Here is a 20628-nt window from a genome sequence, read left to right as displayed (position 1 = left end):
GACCACTTGTAATTTGTATCATGTTTGGTTACTAGAATTACAATCCCTTAAGAGGATTTGAAGTGGCCAAACTTGCCAGTGGACTTCTCTCAAAATGGTCTGGATTTCAACTCAGCATTATTCAATAATAACATCTGTATCCTCTGATTAACAAACACATTAACCTGAGCATATCATCCTAAAACTTTGCGTCCTCTACCTCTTTTTATTGATGTCCAAAGCACTTGTGTTGAGTTTTGTGTTATAGTCAGGAGTTCAGGGAGAAAGATGTCAGTTAATCAATGTTTTATTTTGTTATTATCCTTTAGAGTTTCAAAAATCCTCAGAGAAGTAATACTAGGAGACTAGGAAGCATTATATGGTTAACACTAATCAAACCATAAATCCACATAACAAAGCACTTTCATCTGTTAAAGGCCAATTTTAAAAGACAACAGAAGAGTAATTTGATTATACTGGAGTTGGAAGAGACTTTTGGAAATTTAGTCACAAAATCTTATTGTACAGAGGAAAAGCCCAAGCCATAAAGTTCAATGGCTTGTTCTTCAAGGTAGAAAACAAAGAAGACAATGAGAAAAATGACAACAAAGAAGAATATAAAAGACCTATTGGTAGATCCAAGACTATCTGTCAAATAAGACTGGAGCTTCTTCTGCCACAATAGATTTCTTTCCAGCCCTTCTCCAATGCTGCTCAGGAAAAAAAAAAAAATGTAAAAAAAAAATATATATATATATATATAATTATATATATATTATATATATACACACACACACACACACACCCAAATTTTACAAACTGGTTATACCCTTGTAAGGTTTTTAAATTTCTCTCCCTGAGGCAACCTGAGCTTTCATTTCATCAACCCTATAATACTTTGAGATACCATATAACCAAGTCTTATTAGCAGTAATCCCTTACAAATGACATTTCTAAATGTCCAAAGAGGGAAGCCTAACTCAGTAATACATCTCAAATGAAAAAAGAGAAGATGGATCAGGAGAAATCAGACCTCAGGATACAGTTAAAAAGACAGAGGATGGTGGTACTCAAGGTTCTCCATGGTCAGTGCTGAGAACAAAGAAGAGTGTCCAGGGGCAGAGTAGGAGAGTACAAACAGTACAGATGACCTGACTTTAGGGCCCCCACCAAGGTAAAGTAGCAATCAGGGAAACAAACTAGGTTCATCCCAGTTCATCCCAGAAAGCAAGCCAGGACCGTATGACAGTATTATCCAAGTGACACCCGTGTTTTACCACCATGGCTCCAAAAAAGAGGCCTGCTTCTCTCTGCCCTGGTCTCTGGTACCAGAGAAAGGCATTTTCTTCTCCATGAGGTCACAAACGTCCTAGTGGTAGAAAGCCTAAGTAAGCTGCATACAACAAGAACTTGTAAAGACGATTCCTGACACTGATTATTTTAAATATATTATTAATTCAGCATGCACTTCAGAGAGGCACGGCTTTTGTATACTGGTAGGTAAGGGAGAGAAATTCACACTAATCCCATAAAGGACCCATTGTTCTTTGAATAGTATTATTCTTTAAATTTTTAAACCACTTTATAATGAGCACAGTTATTTACATTCGGGTCAGAGGTAAAGCGGGTAGAAACTTAAAAAGTAATGGCTCAGAGGATTTTCAAGAGCATTAAATGAGTAATGTGCTTTAGTACCTAGTCTGAAACATTAGTAAGTGCTACATAAGCATTAGTCATTAATTTTGCTATTGTGATTATGATCCTTTGAAAATCCGATTAAAACTACCAAGACAAAGTATACTTATATATGGGAAAGCCTTAGAAGGAAAAACAGATTATATTCAATCATGAATAGACATGCATGGTGTATGTCTCTACTGAATGAAACAAGTCATATTTTTGGAAATACAGACAGCTGTATCCCGTATATCAAACTAAAAATGCCATGGCAACCACTGTTCCTAGGCAATTGTAGAGCTGTGTGTGTGGTTCGCTTTCTATATAACACATACAAGTAGAAAGTGGCGGGGAAAATCAAATGCTGCATGATAACCTGGAGAAAATAACAAAAGGATGCATTTCTTAAAGATAACAAGTATATGTTCTTTTACAGCAACTTTAGTGACTCTGCATAAAACAACTAGGATTAAAACTCAGGAAGTGAAGGGGCTTCTGGGTGGCGTAGTCAGTTAAGCCCCTGGTTTAAGCTCAGGTCGTGATCTCACTGTGAGTTCGAGTCCCACATCGGGTTCTGTGCTTAAAGGCTCAGAGTCTGCTTCGGGTTCTGTGTCTCCCTCTCTCTCTGTTCCTCCCCCGACTCGTGCTGCCTCTGTCTCTCTCTCTCAAAAATAAATAAACATTAAAAAAACTCAAAAAACTCATTAAGTGAAACTAAGACCAAATGTATACTTGCACATTTTATAAATGTATGGTAATCTATCATCTTACCTACTTATAAACCATGATAAATATTAAAAGGTAAAATTGACCAGAAGATGAATGGCAAACATTTCTTAAAAACAAATCATCTGTTAAAAAATGAACACTCAGTATTAAATTTCAGTTGCATAATACTGGATGGCAAAGAATTTCCATTTCTCAATATCTGAGTGTTTGTCTGCACCAGAAAGCAAAATGGGACCAAATGAACAGTTCAATCAAGATAATTCCTTACTGTGTTTCCAGCCAAAAGCCAGTATCTTAAAGAAAATGAAGTGCCATTCTGGTAGCCTGGGAAAAGCTGCCTTACTGCAGTGTACACATTAATTCCAAAGAGTAAAACCACACCAAATGTGTCAAAATAAAGAATTCTCCAAAAGTTTCTGTGGCTTCTGTGGCCAAGATTGTCTACAAATGGTGTCCAATTCTTCTTCCTCTTCTTCAGATGTAAAATACCCTTTAGAAGCCTAATTTGTCAATAATATTAGGACATCCTTTGGCCACAGATTTTAAGTATGCTGGTCACAGAAACTTGGTCAGCAAACATGGTGCAGATACTGGATTTCTGAACTTCTTAAATTTAAAGTTTATTTAATTTGAGAGAGAGACTGAGAGTGTGAGAGGGAGAGGGGCACAGAGAGAGGGGGACAGAGAATCCTAAGCAGGCTTCATGCTGCCAGCACAGAGCCTGATGCGGGGCTCTAACTCATGACCTGTGAGATCATGACCCCAGCCGAAATCAAGAGTCAGATGCTTCACTGACTGTGCCACTCAGCCATCCTTGAACTTACTTTCAATCTCAGAATTGTTAAGTCATTTTCAATTTAAGTCAATGTCATCGCATTTCTAACTTTTATCATGTGTGAAATAAATGACAATCTGTATAAATAACTATACACATTTATACAGTAATATATAAGATATGGTTTAGGTAGCCAACAGCAGGAGCCTACCATTACATATGTTGTTGCAAAAATGGCCTTTCAAATCTTTAGGCAGAATCATATTCACAAAATATTCAAAAAGATCTGAGAAAAACTGCTCCAAAATTTCTAACTGGATAGCTTTCTTCTGCAAATGAACATTTCCATTGAAGACAGTATGTTCACCTTTCATAAGGAAAATGACACAAGATTTGAAATGCAAAAGAGTACAAAGAAATTTAGGGACATGAAAAAACACACTGTAGCAATGACTGTAAACTATGTATTCTTTAAGATATATTACCTGGGTAAGATAATTTTAGTTGCAAAAATGTTCCAAGAAATAGGTTAGGATAAATTATTTTACTAACTTGTATCTTCATTGACTCCTCTTTGGAAACTGCACAATCAGTTGCCAAAATTAGCTCAGAAAATCAACAGCCTTTTATGTGAAGAGCTTCAGTTTAAGCTCCAAAATCACTATCCAATACTTTAATTTGCCAGTATTGAGAAATGTCTTAGAGAAATGAGACAAATTATTAAGTACTGACAGCCAAAAGCATAAAAAGATGTGAAGGCCAAAATTTCTTCTAAGCTACAAGTAGACGGACTTATCCATAAGCTTGTCTAAGGCAAACATAAGATCAATGACTGCTTAAAAGAAGGCTAATGTGAGGTGAAAGCTCAAAATGAATAAAACTGTTAATTATAAATCACTTGGTCATGCATTACTGTTATTTATCTCTCTAGCTCTATTTTCTTGTACTTCACCCACAAAAGATAAGCATTAGCTATCTCTAATAGAAGGAACTATTTCCAATATTTTCTTTCTACTTTATTAAAAGATGCTTTGGGGGAAAAAGTATAAAAATGAGAACATTACAGGTCTGTTAAACAGCGCACCCTTGTGGTTTATTCTGACTCCTGAACAAGAAAAATTACTGGATAAGAATACATCCAAAATTCTTCAGGGATTTGAAAATAATTCTTTCCGGGTTATTTTTTCCCCAGCCTGCTATTACTTTAAATCATCAAAAACAATGCCTTTTTAAAGTTTCAAATTTAAAACTAAATTAAAATAGATATAAAATGTCTATAGTAACATGACTCCTTTTTATTTTAAAACAAGCAGTAAAAGGATGCATGGGTGGCTGTCAGTCAAGTGTCTGACTCCTGATTTCAACTCAGGTCATGATCTCATGGTTCTTGAGTTTGAGCCCTGTGTCAGGCTCTTTACTGACAGCACGGAGCCTGTCAGTAAATCTTGGGATTCCCTCTTTCCCTCTCTCTCTGCCCCTACCCCCATGTGTGCGCACACCCTCCCTGCATATTTTTCTCTCAAGAATAAATGAATAAATAAGCTTAAAACATACTTTAACAAGCAGTAAAATGTTGAATTGCCTGAATATTTGCATCTGGCTATACAACTTCAATTTGGGGTCAATTTTATTTTTATGCACAATGTAAGGCACACTAAATTTCTGTTGTTAAGCTTTCAATACATCCTTGCCAAAATTCCAGCTTTTCTGTACAAGATTAAGAAACGGGGAATTACTAGGCCAATTACTATAAAAGTAAATTTAAGCAATTTTTAAATTATCCAAGTACCTTTGAAAATTTACCATATGTATATATGAAATACTAAAATTCTGTGATAGTCTATGTGATAGCAATTCACCTTGTATATATCACACTTGGCTGTATCAAAGTTCAAATTAAAGTTTTCTTATTAATTCTCCTAAACACCTGGGGAACAATTCTTGCCCTTCTGTTGTGGAGAGGAAAAGGGGAAAAACTAAAAATGCTGTACATTTTAAACAATAATATAACACTAACGTTTATCTTTAGAAGATGGGGCACTTACCCTATATTGTGTTATAAGCCACCAATGGGATATTATGCAGCCTTTAAAAATAGGAAGACCTTTATGTACTGATAAGGATTTCCAAACTATATCATTCACTACTAAAAAGGAGGTATAACATAGTGCATGTAGTATATGACCCCCCAAAAATCATGTATAGCACAAATACTGGCTTGAATATGAATAGATCATATCTGGAAAGATACACAAGAAACTGTTGGCAGTAGCTGCCTCCAGGCAGAAGAATTTGGCTGAGGGCAGGGTAAGGAAGGAGAATCTTTACTGCATTCTACTTTTTACTTTCAGAAATATATATAATTTGAATATACTAACTACACATATAAATTAAAACAAAATAAAAATTCACATGAGAGACAAATTCAGAGAAAGATCACTCTGTGGGAATCTTTAGACACTTCTCCATGAAGTAAGTGACACCACAGGTATAATTTGAATGGATACATAGGAATGAAGAAGACAGCACTGGGGCTCACTATTCTGAAAGAATAGGAAGCAGGCTTCTGCACAAGCATAGAGCCAAATCTTACGGTTAGAGCTAAAAGCATACTGGAAACGATGAGGAATTAAAGTTTAAAAACAAACTTGCATTTCTGCACAGCAAAGGAAACCATCAAAAACAGTGAAAAGGCAACCTACGGAAAGGTGAAAAATGTTTGTAAACCAAATATCTGATGTGGGGTTGATATCCAAAATATATAAAAACTCATGCAACTCAAATGCAAAACAATAAACAGTGCTATTTGAAAATGGGCAGAGGAACTGAATACACATTGTCCTGAGGAAAATATACAAATGGACAACTGACAGAGCCCCTGCACCCTGGATTTTTCTAAGGCATGACTTCAGCAGAAGGAATAAATGAAAAGGACCAGGGAAGATAAGGAAGGGAGATGAATGAAGGACTCTCTAACTGGATGTGAAAAGAAAAGGAAAAAAAAAAAAAAACCATCAAAAACGATCCTAAGCTTTTAAAAATAGGAGAACAAAACAGGCTTGATCTCCATTATGCTGACTCCTAGGTAGTGTTGAGTAAATAGGCAACCATGAGTTCAATCTGCAACTGGAATAAAATACTGGGACTGGAATCACAGAGTTGATGTGTTCATTTTCCAGGGCTGCTGAAACAATTTACCATGACTAAGGGGCTTAAAACAACAGAAATGTATTCCTTCACAGTTCTGGAAGTCAGAAGTCTGAAACCAAGCTGTGGCAGGGCCATGTCTCTCTGAAAGTACGAGGGCGGAACCCTTCCTTGCCACTTCCAGCTCCTGGTGGCTCCTGGCTTTTGGCTTATGGAAGCATAACTGAGGTGATGGCCTGAATTATCACATGACCTGCTCCATTTTTTGTCTCTGTGTGTGCATCTCCCCTCTTACAGGAACACAAGTCATAGTAATTAGGCCCAGCCTAAGTCCACCATGATCGTATCTCTAAATCCTTGACTTGGACCTATCATTTGTGGGGACACTATTCAAGCCACTACAATTGAGAACTCAACAAAGAACATCTTTTCTCTGAAAGAGTACAGTAAATATAGGTTAGGACCATACATTCAAGTACCTCCAAATTTAGAAAATGGGTAAAAGAAGTGGTGGTAAGAAGTAAAAAAGAGAGGTGAAATATAAAAAGAGAATCAGGACCAAGAAAAAGAGAAAAAAAGTCAAGACTACAGGGTGATTTAGCACATCAAATATGGTGAAGAAGTAAAGGAAATAAATGCTGAGATGCCTAGGAAGGCATGAGTGTGTGCTCATGTGCATGTACACACACACACACACACACACACACACACACACACACACCCTGAACCACAGCTTAATTGTTCAGTATTTTTGTAATGAAAATATTTTAAAAAAATGGTTCTTCAGCTTCTCTAGGGAGAAACAAGTAATTCTGGGTCATACTGAACAATACATCAAAGAACTGCCCAGATGTCCAGATCAAAAGAAAAAATAATTAGAAAATTATATAAAGATGTCCAGTTTGCCAAAGGCAACACACCAAAAAAAGAAAGGGAAAAAAAAGGATTACTTAACATGGGATCATCAACTGGTCATAGACCAGAGAGTGAGAATCAAAAGAAATGGCTTTTGGTGAGGCCACCAGAAGCACAGTCTAGAATTTTAAGATGTGGACTATTAGAAAGACAATGTAGATCTCTTCAGGACCCAAGTGCAAGGAAGTTTACTAGAGGGGAAAGGATGAGGTCATCTAGAATAAAGATTTGTGAGCAGGGGCTAAGATTTATTTCTACATAAAGAAAAAAGACAGACTTTGGTAACTAAAGTATAATAATTTACACCTTTGTAGTATAGTTCTAAGATAATTAAATTTTTAAAACAATCCTAAAAGTGCTACCTTTACATGACTTACTATGAAGAAATGCAAATGAGTTATAGCTGCAAAATGAAGTCTTTGGGGACACTGACTTAGCCTATGCTTATCTCTCTAGGTTTCAATCTCTGCTTCTTGTTCATGCCCAGGCAGGCCATCGTCTTCACATTCCCATGTCTTTGAACATGGTTCCTCTTGCATGACTAAGGCACACCCACACAGATGTTAATCCTGAACCCAAGAATCACCTCTTCCGTAACACTTCACCCAATTACCAGGTAGTTACTTTGGGAAACTTTGTAGCCAATGATTCTATCATTTGAAAAAATAACCATCCTCTTGATTTGTAAGGTGAAATTTTATATGACAGACATTAGATAAGAAAATCTTTACAGAAATAAGAAAACAGCTTAATAGATGATTTTCCAAATAGCTACTTAGTTTAAGCATTGTTTTTCATTTCTACTCCGATTGCTATTTACAATTAAAAACTATGGTTAAAAATATTAAAGTTAAGAAAGCATAGAAATATGTGTTAGTTGTTTGGAAGGAATTAATTTACTTAAGCTCTGAATTTACTAAACTTCCAAGGGGAAATAAAACCCTTCAAGTAGATACAGGAAAACTCAGTGTCTCAAATATCTCAAAATAAAATTTGTTCTCCAAGATACTTAAATCATTTGTCTACAAATGATTACAAGCAACAAAATATACAGTCCCATGTTCAATCCCCTTTGCTTAAAACTTCATTTATAGTCCACATGAATAAAGCAAGAAACATACATATTTTATAGCCATGAAAAGTAGTTTGCAAATGGATTTCCACAAAACCACATATTCTGAGAAAATGTGAGAATGAACAGAAGCAAAGACACATCTAGAACGCTGCTTTGAACATAAACGTATAGAAAAGTAACTGCGATATATTCTGTATTAAAAAACACTTTTTTTTTTTTTTTTTTAAACTATAGAGTGTCTATGTACCAACAAAGTATCAGGATTTCCCTTGAGAATCCTAGAGTCAGGTCAAGAAGATACATCTAGTTACAAACCCATGAATGCCACATAAAGGTTTTGTTGCTATTAAAAAAAAGTTCAAAAATAAGTATTTGCATTCCCAATAGACGCATCAAGCAAGCACCTCTGGCTGGGCTTTAGTTAGCTAGGACTTCAAAGTTTATGGATGATTTATTTGCTTGAATATGAAAGCTACTTAAAATTGACACATTTATTTTTTAGGGCATCACAGAACTGTACATAAGCTCTTCCCAGTGCCAATGTTATTAATAACGTGTTATTCATCTTATTACCTATTAGTAACTGTTACTAAGCTTATCAGCAGACTAGGTAGAAACGGACAAATAAGAGGAAAAATAGATGGCTACCCCCTTCCTTAAAAAAACATAAAACAAAATTACTCACCTTATCTGTTTCATCCACACTCAAGGATTTCACTACACAAGAAGCTGGTCTCTCCTGGATGTGAGCAAGGTCCTGCGGGGCACTCTGAGACCCTGGCATTGGAGGCAGGGGAGCCCGCCTCTTCTTGGGTGCATCTGACGGCAGGGTGTTTGAAATGTATGGTTTAGAAATGGTATTGGACCTCGTAAACGTTGGGCGATGCTTACTTACTAGAGGAGTTGCAGGAGCACTTGCAGTCTGACAAAGAATGAAAAGGCAAAATCTATTGGCAATTTTAAGATAAAAAGCACATGCAATTAAAAAACAGATGAGAAGAATCTTTGAAAACATTACATAAGAAAATTTTTACCTGTTCCCGCTTTTTCTTACTGCGTTGAAAAAAGCTGAAAAACCCTTTACTGTCTTTCTCCTTCATAATGTCTAGGTTTTGTGATATTTGGCAGGATTCTAAAATAGAAGAAAAGCCTCTTACTTTTGTCCATGGGGTTGTTTGTTCACCTCCAAGTTTTCCCTCGAAAAGCTTATCGAGTGATAAAAGCTACTAATTATGACAGACTATGAGCCATGTTCTCGGCTAGACACCTTATAAGACACCTTATATACCAAAATTTGAATATTGAATTATTTAATTCAAATATTTAATTCTCAAAGCAACATGTAAATTTAGTATTACTGTTCCTATTTCACAGCAGAGCAATCTGAACACCAGAGAAACAAACATACATACTTGGGGCCAACAATCAAGGAATGACAGAGCTCTGACATAAACTCAATTCTTTGTGACTCAGAGTCCGTGTTCTCTGCACAATTGTTAACATTTCAGAAGTAAAATGGACCCTTTGAATTAAATGAGATATGAAGTTGCTATCATACAGTTTGAATTTTTATTTTGTCTCAGAGCTAAACAGTTATGAAATACTTTATTCTCCAAAACATGATTCATGAGACGTAGTACTTCATTAAGTGTTTCAAAACATTATTTCTTTAATCTGATGGTTCTCAACAAGGGGGCATTTTTCCCCACTTCCCCCCTCCCCCTGCTTGAACATTAGACAATCAATGTCTGGGGACAATTTTAGTTATCACGCTGAGGGTAGAGCAGGAGAACATGCTACTGGCATCTACTGGGTAGAGGCCACAGATGCTGCTGAACACACTACAGTGCACAGGGCAGCCCACCAGCAACAAACGGTTCTCTGGGCCCAAATGTCAGTAGTGCTGAAATTAAGAAACCATATTTTAATCAGAATGGCAAACGTCAAACCTCATGATCGCATATTCACATTCCATTTTTTCCAAAAAGTTTTTTCTAATGTCAACGTAAAGGGCTTACAAACAATAACAAATACAGTAGTGCTGAGGAAAGTCTCAGAAAGTCTCTAAATACCATTTCCTTCTAGACGGGGACCTCAGTTGAGTCTTTGTGATATCAAGGATTGTAAAGATTAGTCTGGAATATCTAGTCATAGTAGACAGAAAGAAATCAGAGTCAAAGGGGGTCATTTTAAAAGGGCACAGGAACCAACTGGATATGGTTTTTCATGACTGAAGTCAGGACAACTTGGGAATCATAAGAATAGCTCAATAAATTGAAACATATCTTTGTATGTTTAATTCCATGCATTCATAACGATACTAAAAAATAACTTCTGTTCACTATTTACCTTTGGACACTGCTAAGGAACCAGTCTGTTACGTTAAAAACTGATGAAGGAAAAGAATCACACTTTTTTCCTGCCTCTTCTGAATGAATTCTAGCCAAGTAGACAAGCTGACATGGGGAAATGTGCTGTTTTATAAATATCTCAATTAATAATTAAAAGAATATTTGCATATGATTATATCCCAACTCCTAATCAAGGTTTAAGTAATGATTATTGATAGCTAACATCAAAAAAGGTAACTTGCAGGGCATCTGGCTGGCTCATTCAGTAGAGCATGCAACTCTTGACATTGTGGTCATGAGTTTGAGTCCCACGTTAGGTACAGAGATAACATACATACATAAACATAACATGCTATTACGTGGCTGCTAATGAAGGTACATAATACCACCTATGAAGTATTCTTGCTGAAAATATCTCACCCAAGTCTGATCAAATCTCTAGGTTTAATAATGTACAGGAAATAGAGATGATCGAGACACAGATTAAATGGCACCACAAGATGTAATCAGCAAAATTCTGAATATGGGAAACTCTATAAAACAGAAGACCTGGTTTCTTCAACAAATGATGGCAAATTTAAAAAGAGAGAGAGAAAAAAAAACAGAGTGGGGAATCTGTCAACTTTAAAAACTTTTCTACTAAGGAGAAATGTTTATGGTAAATCATAATATAATTTCAGTGACATCTGAAACAAAGTACTATATGTTGAAACAGTCTAACACAGAGGTAAATGTATAGTCTTAAATACATTTAAATTTTAAATACATACCTCTTAGGACTAAATACATAGTCTATTTGTTTAGAAGGGCAGCTGGATGGCTCAGTCAGTTGAGCGTCTGAGTTGGGCTCAGGTCATGATTTCATGGTTAAGTTATTTGAGCCCCATGTCAAGCTCTGGGCACACAGCCTGTTTCCCTCCCTCCCTCTCTCTCTCTCTCTCTCTCTCTCTCTCCCAAAATAAACATTAAAAAAAATTTTTTTAAAGATGTTTAAAAATTGAATAAATTATGATAAAACAGGGGCTACTCTAAGAAAGCAGCGATAGTTAATGACAAAAAATATACTAATGCAATATGCCTCAATAACACACTGAAGGAGAATTATATTTCTCAAAATAAAACTTCATAAATCTAATGCCTTAAACATTAAATAAGCAGTATGCTCTATACAATGAGTTTACTGACAATACTAATAATGAGTGGATAGCACTTTACAGTTACAGATTTTTCACATGCCTAATTACTTTCCTAGCACAGTCCAATGAGGTAGGCATCACAAATTATCATTCTGAGCCCTTTTTCTAAGTTAGGGAATGTAAAGAAGTGGACATGAGTAATATTACCTCAGTATACATCCCAGCCCTGATGACCAATGAATGTGAATGACTTTCACCAAGACACACAGGCATTAATTAAATGGCAGAACTGAATCTAGTATCTATTCAAAGATATGCATAATATCTTTGACTTTTCCTTTTTTTTTTTTTGTTTCTAGAAATGCTATTTAATCTTAAGATAGACTTTTCTGCTAATTGAATGTAGATATACAATTAAACTGAGGTGGAACAGAAGACAGAAAATTCACATGGTGGTACAGTGCTATCAGTATAACCAAAGTATTTCATATATTTTTGATAAAGCAGTTTCCAGGCACTCTGTCACCCTCCATACTAACCTAAGTCTTCACTTACAGCTCCATGGCAGAGATCATCAAAGTCAGAGTTAAACACTAAGAAACACAAGGGCTTGAGCTTACTTAGAAAAACAACTCAAACACTGCAGTTTCCTGTTTCCAGAAGAGAGACTCTAAGTAACTGCATACAAAGTTCTAAGACGTCTGATAATATTAGACAAAATTAGGAGACAGAGGCATTTAGAACATTTGGGTTGATCTTGTAGATTCTGACACTGCAAAATGAACTTTTTAATTTTCCTAGTCCAATCTCTTAGGGTTATATTCACAACATTTAATACCCTGAATAAACTACATAATTTTCTGGGCTTAGAAAAAACCAATGCATTAAACCCCTTCAAAATGAGGCCAATAAGAATTTGCTTTGGGTTTTGTATGTAGAGAATGGCAAAGGCAGGAGCAAAAGCCATGTATAAGTACGAGGAGGTTGCTACTGGAAAAAAGCCCATTTTCCCCAAATCTATTATTATAGAAGTGGAAGGTGAGATTCCAGAAGATAAAAACCTATTTGCCCTATCAACTTGCTAAATGACTTTGACAGCTAATGCAGTTTCAGAATTTAAATGCCTATCTTCTGATTATTAGCCAGTGTGCGCTTTATAATCATAACAATTTTCAGCTCCTTTGATTACCCTAATCTTTATGATGGCCACTAATAACAAATAATCACACCATTACTTATATAGACTTAATTCTTGGAATTGAGAGGCTTACTGTGCTATGGGAAAATTAGAAGTGGTAAAGAAAGAAAATCCCAATGACACATAATGTTTCCTAAGTTTCTTTTATTGTTTCTTATTTTTTTTATTAAGTTTATTAGGTTTCTTTTTTTTCCCAGTAGAGTGGTAATTATTATAGTAATCAATTATCTGAGCCTATCCTTTTTTAATGGAGGAAAAAGGCTTCCAGACTTTATTATTACTGGCTAATTTTTAATAAAGTTTTCCTCTATGAAAGTAATACATTCCCATTATAAAATTCTGCACTATAAAGAAAAGGTTAAAAAAAATTACCCATAGCCCTACCAAAAGGTAACCAGCATTAACATTTTTTATGTACTTCATTTCAGAAATTTTATGTAAAAAATTTTTACCTACTGTATTAAACTCATTTAAATGCTTTAAAAGCTAATTTTAGCATACATATTTTCCATGTTACTATAAAATATTCATAACTTAACACTGCAAAAATTTTCTATGATGAATATTCCCTGGTTTTAACGTAAATAATCTGAGATCCTTTTATGGTGCCACCAAACTATCACCAATAGTCTATAAATAAACCAGAAAAATCATTTTTTCTTGTATGAGAGTCAAAAATATGTTTTTCACATTCTTAGGATATTATTTTTTAAGCAATCATTGAAATGTAATTATTGTATTAATTTCAGAAATCAAAGGAGGGGGACTTAATTTTCAGGAAATAAACGCCAAAAGCTTTCTTACAGAATGTATACATTAGTAATGTTAAGAAAACAGGTAAATTAGAAGCTTATTTTTAATTTATCCAATAAAATAGAGATTTCATGTTATAAGTTTTTTCTACTGATTCATATGTCTTACCTTGTAAGGATGACTTATTGGAGGCAGTAACAGAAGTGGCTACAGGAGGGGGTAAAAGAGGGTAAATTGACTGTAAAGATGATGTTTGTTCAAGTATAAAAAATCACTGAGTTGAAATATCTGTCTATGGATTATATAAATTCATAACTTGAGGATGAAGTTTGAAGTGTTCTATGCACAGGGGATGTAAGTAATCACACTTCACTAAATTTTTATTTCTAATAAAACAGAGTCATGTTGCATAAATAAGCTTGCATTTCTCTACTAGCCTTGAAACCAACATTCTCTAAGATCTCCAAATTTTAATACATTAAATTATTTCTACAGATTAATACGGCAAGTTATTTTTTAGAACAGTTTTGGAGTTAGATTTATTTTATAAGCTGTTGATTTGAGGTCAACCTAGAAAAAAATCTTTCAAGACACTTATAAATTTGAATGATAAGACTCAGGCAAAATCATGGTGAGTCTATGGTAATTCACACTTGATTAAAACAATGAATTTAAATGTAAATTTTTCTTTTCTGTTTAAATCTCAAAGCCACAAAGAATTAAGGTAAATTCCACCAAAAAATATTCATAAGTTGATGGAAAAGTGTAAAATGTGAATGACAATGAAGAAAGACAAGTTTTTGTTCTAATTTCAGAAACTGAAATCAAGTTAAATTTTATTACATTTTTTCTTATTCACAATGATATGTATTGACTTCTGTTTACAGGATCCATTAAGTTGTCATTATGAACTTCAGAAACTCTATTCACAAACACAGTACATGCACTTATATGAACCTTCTGTTGAGTGTATAAAACAAAAAATCTTCCTTACCTCTACTGACATCCATGGCATATAATTCTCTTAGTCCGAGGTCATTAAGAGATTTTGTCAAATCAAGGGGCTCCTGAGATTGATAATCCTTCAACAACAGTGTATGCAGTGGATCAAACTCACATTTGCTGCATATAATAGGGGCAAGTTCTTGAAGTGGTGCATGTGGGCTAACTCTCACTATTGTCTTCTGCGTTTTCTTAAAATTAATCACGACTCTAACAGTTTTCTGAAACACAGAATAAATCCACTGTTATTGCCATAATTTATTTACTGAAACAAAATTCCATAATGATATCTATAATAAAGAGATAATCTACAACTATATAGTCATACAACAAACAGTATTTTTCTATTTTGGTGTAAAATTATTTTGTTTTGTCCTGGAGTATATTCTTAAAAATAACTTGCTCATTAATTAACCTAGGTTAAATTCATAATCTCTGTAAGGTATAAGTAGATTTTACATCCAAGAGGGAACATATACTATTCATATCTTTTTGTTCCCTAGAATGTTTACAAGTGAGCAAACATACATAATAAGACAGAATTACACATGTTCTAATTTGTGTTTCAACTGAAGATGGTTTGCCAGTTGTTTTGATGTGAAAAGTATTTGGGTTAAAATATAAAATTCTGTGCTTCTCTCTATTGGAAATAAGATAAATGAGAATAATCCATATAAAATGCTTAGCATAGGTCTGGCACATAGTAAACTATCAACAAACAAAATTAGCTATTGTGATTACCTGTTGTCACTATTGTTTGACCCTATAGTGTATTGACACTATTGTTCATTTATCTAGTAATAAATAAAATTATTGAGAAGATTATAAACATATCATTTATATGTAACTGAATTTATTCCTATATATAAATGGAATTTAGAAACATGTTACCATGCTAAGCGAAATCTACAGTTTGCAGAGTCTCAAAGCTTAACACGTATTCATTAAACTAAAACACCATGTATAATCCCATGCTGTAGCACAAATATTTCCAACTAGATACATATGTATCTAGATGGAAAATAGTCCAACATCCTAATTCTTAATAATATTTTGTATAATGCAAATGTTTTAATATTCTAAAAGAATTAACTTTTTAATAAAAAAGCTATATAAAGATGAAGAAAATGTGAGAACATATGCACTCAATTCATATGTAAATAAACTATGAATTAAATATATACACCTTTATATATTTCCTGAAGTTAAAAAAAGTTGATGATCCTAATGAAAAAATAGTTCTTGAAACCCATAAAATTCTATCCCTATCGCTTATAGAAAGAGAACAATTTTGTACATAAAGAAGAATTGTTATTAGAATCATCATGGTTAAAAAGTTTTGAGAGCAAAAAAAGTTCTCCTTAAAATTCATATTACAGAAAACTGAGTCCATTATATAGCTCAAATTAACAATTTAGAATAAGTAAAACCACCACTTACCAAGTATAGAGAAGCCAAGAAATATTTTAATTCTTAAATAAATTTTCATTAAAAATTCTAAAACTTTCCTCTTTCGGAAAAGTTTAAAACACAGATCATTTATAATCATTTCAGAATCATTGCCAGATTCTGATACTGTCCTATAGATCACGTTAGAGCATCTAAAATCTAAAGTATTCCCCAAATTCTACTTAATCCAGAGATCAATAACCCAATTAATCCTAAACAAAGTGGCCTAGGCAAAACATGCTCACATCAAATTTAAACAAAAAGTCCATTTTTATTTCATTTGAAATAAATAGGACTTTCAGACAATGATGGAAAAATCAATTTAGTATTTTTGCCAGAAGACATCAAACTCTACAGTGATGTTCTTACCTCTGGTATTATAGGTGTAGGTTTTTTCTTATCCAAAACTTTTGGCTTTAAAATGACTTTCTCCACCTCCAACATTCCTATTGGTGTGTTTGGCTTAAATTTAATGGGGTTATTTTCAGCTGACTGCAGATCAATTGTGTAACTTGATGGGTTTAAGTGATACTGTGCACAGAGGAATATTAACAAGTCCATCATAGGTTTACTGTAAAACAAAAGTAATACTGATCATAAAAGTCCATAAAACAATTTCATTAAATGTTAAAAGTATTATTATCCCTAGCATTTTACTTAAGGCCTTGTTTTCAGTAGATAAAACAAGGTTATAAAAGAGTATGTGTGAAAGCAACTTAAAAATATAACTACAAGATTTTTTCCCCACTGCAAGAGGTATATACATGGTAGCCTGAGCCCTGGACTCAGCATCGTGGGCAAAATTACAATAGTTTAAAAACCTTGATTAGTATTCAAGAGAGCTTGGACCCTAGTGTTGGTTTAAAAATTACCTATAGTTTTTATCTGCCAAGTTGTCATCGTATTATCCATTTTAAGAGAAGGGAAGGGAAGTCCTATCCTTACCCAAGAGCACCTTGTTAGATGCTCTGTCACAATATTATTTTGAATATGAGCAGTCTTTTGCTTATGAACTGGTTATACTCCAAAGAGCTCATAAAAATGAAGCATTAAGAACCACAACCACCTTAGGGTGCCTGGCTGGCTCAGTGGGTAAAGCATGTGACTCTTGATCTTGGGGTTGTGGCTTCAACCCCCATGTTGAGCAAAGAGCTCACTTAAAAAAAGAAAGGAAGGAAGGAAAGAAGGAAAGAAGGACTAAAGGACCACTACCACTACCCTTTGGGCTTTAGAAAGCACAGTGAGTATCTACATGAGGAAGCCCACAAATTTCTAAAGAAGTATACAGTATAGATTTCTTAAATTCATTCAAATAATATTTAATATTTTCTAGGCCCTGGAGACACAATACAAGTGCTGACAGCATATCTGCTCTCACAGATCTACACTAGTAAATAGACCAGGCAAAGTGTTGGCCAACTACAGTCTGCAGGTCAAAATGGGCCCACAGCCTATTTTGTAAATAAAATTTTATTGGAACACAACCATGCTCACTTGTTTACATAATATCTAGGGCTGCTCGTGTGTTACAAAGGCAGATTTCAGTAGATGTGATGTAAACTGAATGACCCACAAAGCCTAACATATTTACTACCTGGTCCTTAACAGAAAATGTTATGGGTCCTTGACCTGAGACAATTAGTAACCAAGTAAATGCATAATTTCAAACGGTGATTTAGTATTACATTTTACTGGTAATATAAAACCTGCTTCTATAGGAAACTGTACATCCAAATTGACAGTCAAAGACACCCCTCAAGTTTTTGCTTCCCTTTCCACAGACTCCAATTGTTAACACAGATTCTGTTTCCATTCACACCAACAGCAGAACAATGTGGTCTCTAAGTCCACAGAGACCTTAACTGTCAGCCGTTAAGGAAAGAATACTAAAAAATCTTTTTGTATTTTGTGCTTTCCTCAAATTCTAATGATCCTTAAGCTGTTAGTTCATATTTAAGACTGAGGCACTAAAACACCCTGTAAAATGCCTTTTTTCATGGATTAGGTATAGGTTTGTGGGCTTCATTTGATGGTAATTAGGTGACCAATTATTTTTTTTTCCATGGGGAAATATAAAGGTCAATAAAAAATTCTCCAATTTCTTGACTAGATATGAGCCTGGGTACTGGCTTTCAGGAACTTGACAGGAAAATGAAACTAGGACTCCTACATCCAGTCTGACATTTTAAATTTGGTACATCTGTTCTCACATGCACCTCATCTCCACTCCCCTAAGTGTAATTCCCTGATCTGTAGTCTCTCTGGTTCAGTTTTTCGACAGAGGCAGTTTCCTCCTGGAAGAGGGTTAGTGGTCTGGCATTGGGTGGTCTTGAGGTTAAATGACATTTTACATAGATTCTCAAACAATCCCCTGCATTCATTCCCCTGCCTTACCCTCACCTCCTGTGACTGTTGCCCATTAGTTCACATCCCTTTTCCTTCCCCGTAGACAAGTAGGCCCCACCATACATATATCAAGAAAATTAATAAAAACTCTTATTCCCCCCATAAATTAAAAAAAAAATGTTTTCTGGAGTTTCATTCCTTTATCCAGGGGAATAAAGTCCCCTAGGTCTTTATTAGATGATTCCACAATAATAAACTTAAGAGTTTCATGTTTTCTTGAGCTATCTGATCATACATAAATTTGTCTATAATTGCCCAAATTTTGGCACTGAGTAGTATGTATGAAATTTCACCCACAGGAAGACTAGCATAATGGTATTATTCAAGTTTATTTGTTGGTAACATACTACTATCTGAAAGCAATTTAATGCTACATACCTATTCTTGACTTAGAAATGGTTTCTCCTTTCCCTGATAGTAAATAAAGTTAAAAAGAATTAGGTAATGTCTAGGTAAATACAATATAATTCCAGTAAAGCAGGGGGAGAAAAGAACTTTCACTGCCAACCAAAATGGAGAGCTGTCCACTACTGTTTATGACTAAATGATCATATGTCAGATTATATTTCTTTATGTATATAGAAATGTGCCAAGTAACAAATGTAAAAACACTAAAGCTTATACTTTAAACATCTTTTTACTTCTTAAATATACAGTTCTTTAGAATCCCTGCCAGAAATATACAGAAATTAACAAGATAAAAATATTTATTAGTGCCACCATTTTCATCCTATGTACAAAAATATAACATTTAAGGAAAAATGTACTTTCCATTTTTTTTTTTAAATTTTTTTTTTAATGTTTTTATTTATTTCTAGGAGAGAGAGAGAGAGAGAGAGACAGCGTGAGCAGGGGAGGGTCAGAGAGAGAGGGTGTCACAGACTGAAACAGGCTCCAGGTTCTGAGCTGGCAGTCAGCACAGAGCCCGACGCGGGGCTCGAACCCACGAACCGCGAGATCATGACCTAAGCGAAAGTCGGACGCTTAACCGACTAAGCCACCCAGGCGCCCCTGTACTTTCCATTTTTAAAAGAATTTAACACTTTTTATATGCACTTATTTAACCTTGTTAATATGACTTAATGAAGTATCATATTTTTATCTGTGACATTAGTTTTCTAATTTAATAAATGAAGTGCATAATTGGCCAAGAATATTGTAATAATGGCCAATTCCCTCAGTCAATTTAGTCATCTATAATCTTTGCACACTATCAGATTTCATGGCAAAAAGACTACATGCTAACTAGGTCTATGTCACGACTTTTAAACTCAATGCTGCCTAAATGTTTTCTAATAAAAATGCCTTTTTGAAAGGCAACTAAAAATCTTAGAACTTTATGACTATTCTCTCATTCTAGAATTCCATTTAACTCTTTAGTCAGTAATTCCAGAAGCCAATTTTGTCTTGAAAAATATTTCTATTTAGCGACAGATAAAAATGCAACAGACCAGAAAGTTCTATAAGAGAAGAGAATTTAATACTGCATATGATAATGGTATTCCAAATTTTGGGGGAAAAGAATTGAATTTTCAACAAATGGTATTTGGGAAAAATAGCCATCTGATAAAAAAAATAAATGTACCCATTTTATGCCTTATACTAAAGTAAATGCCACGTGGGCCAGATATATAAATATGGGCATATTACTTGGGCGGGGGGGGGTTGGTGGGGAGCAGAAAAGAAATCCATCATCATATAGCTTATGTTCTAGATCAGTACTGTCCAATTGTTCTACAACATGGAAATTTTCTATATCTCTGCTGTCCAAAACAGTGGCCACTCACCGAATACATGGCTAGTAGGCACTTGAAATACACTGACACAGTGGGCTAAATAAATTTTTCATTTAAATTCAGTTTAAATAACCACAGGTAGTGAGTGGCTACTGTATTAGCCATAGTAGTTCTGGTACATTGGTTCTTAAAGTGTCATGCCTGGGCCAGCAGCATCAGGATCTCTAGGACCTTGTTAGAAACACAAATCCTCCAGCCCCAGCCCAGATAATTAAATCAGAAACTCTGGGAGTGGGGCAC

The 20628-nt window shown here is 34.7% G+C and overlaps 1 protein-coding gene across 7 annotated transcripts in view; it reads right to left on the bottom strand.

The window, feature by feature from the left end:
* COBLL1 (cordon-bleu WH2 repeat protein like 1) overlaps positions 1-20628 on the bottom strand; it is a 167822-nt gene that overhangs the window by 32008 nt on the left and 115186 nt on the right. For 6 of the 7 annotated variants that reach the window (XM_039241996.1, XM_039241994.1, XM_039241990.1 and 3 more), the window contains 5 exons: positions 16556-16757; positions 14730-14958; positions 13904-13942; positions 9332-9429; positions 8983-9219 (listed from right to left, as the gene is read on the bottom strand). In XM_039241996.1, coding sequence (XP_039097927.1) covers positions 8983-9219; positions 9332-9429; positions 13904-13942; positions 14730-14958; positions 16556-16757 — 805 coding nt within the window. The remainder of the gene's footprint in view (positions 1-8982; positions 9220-9331; positions 9430-13903; positions 13943-14729; positions 14959-16555; positions 16758-20628) is intronic. The other variant, XM_039241991.1, reaches the window with a different exon arrangement.

The sequence above is a fragment of the Hyaena hyaena genome, unplaced genomic scaffold, assembly GCF_003009895.1.
Source record: "Hyaena hyaena isolate Hyena2069 unplaced genomic scaffold, ASM300989v1 scaffold_207, whole genome shotgun sequence".
Lineage (NCBI taxonomy): Eukaryota > Metazoa > Chordata > Mammalia > Carnivora > Hyaenidae > Hyaena > Hyaena hyaena.
Note: the sequence above shows the minus strand (reverse complement) of the source record. Positions and strands in the feature narration are given on the sequence as shown.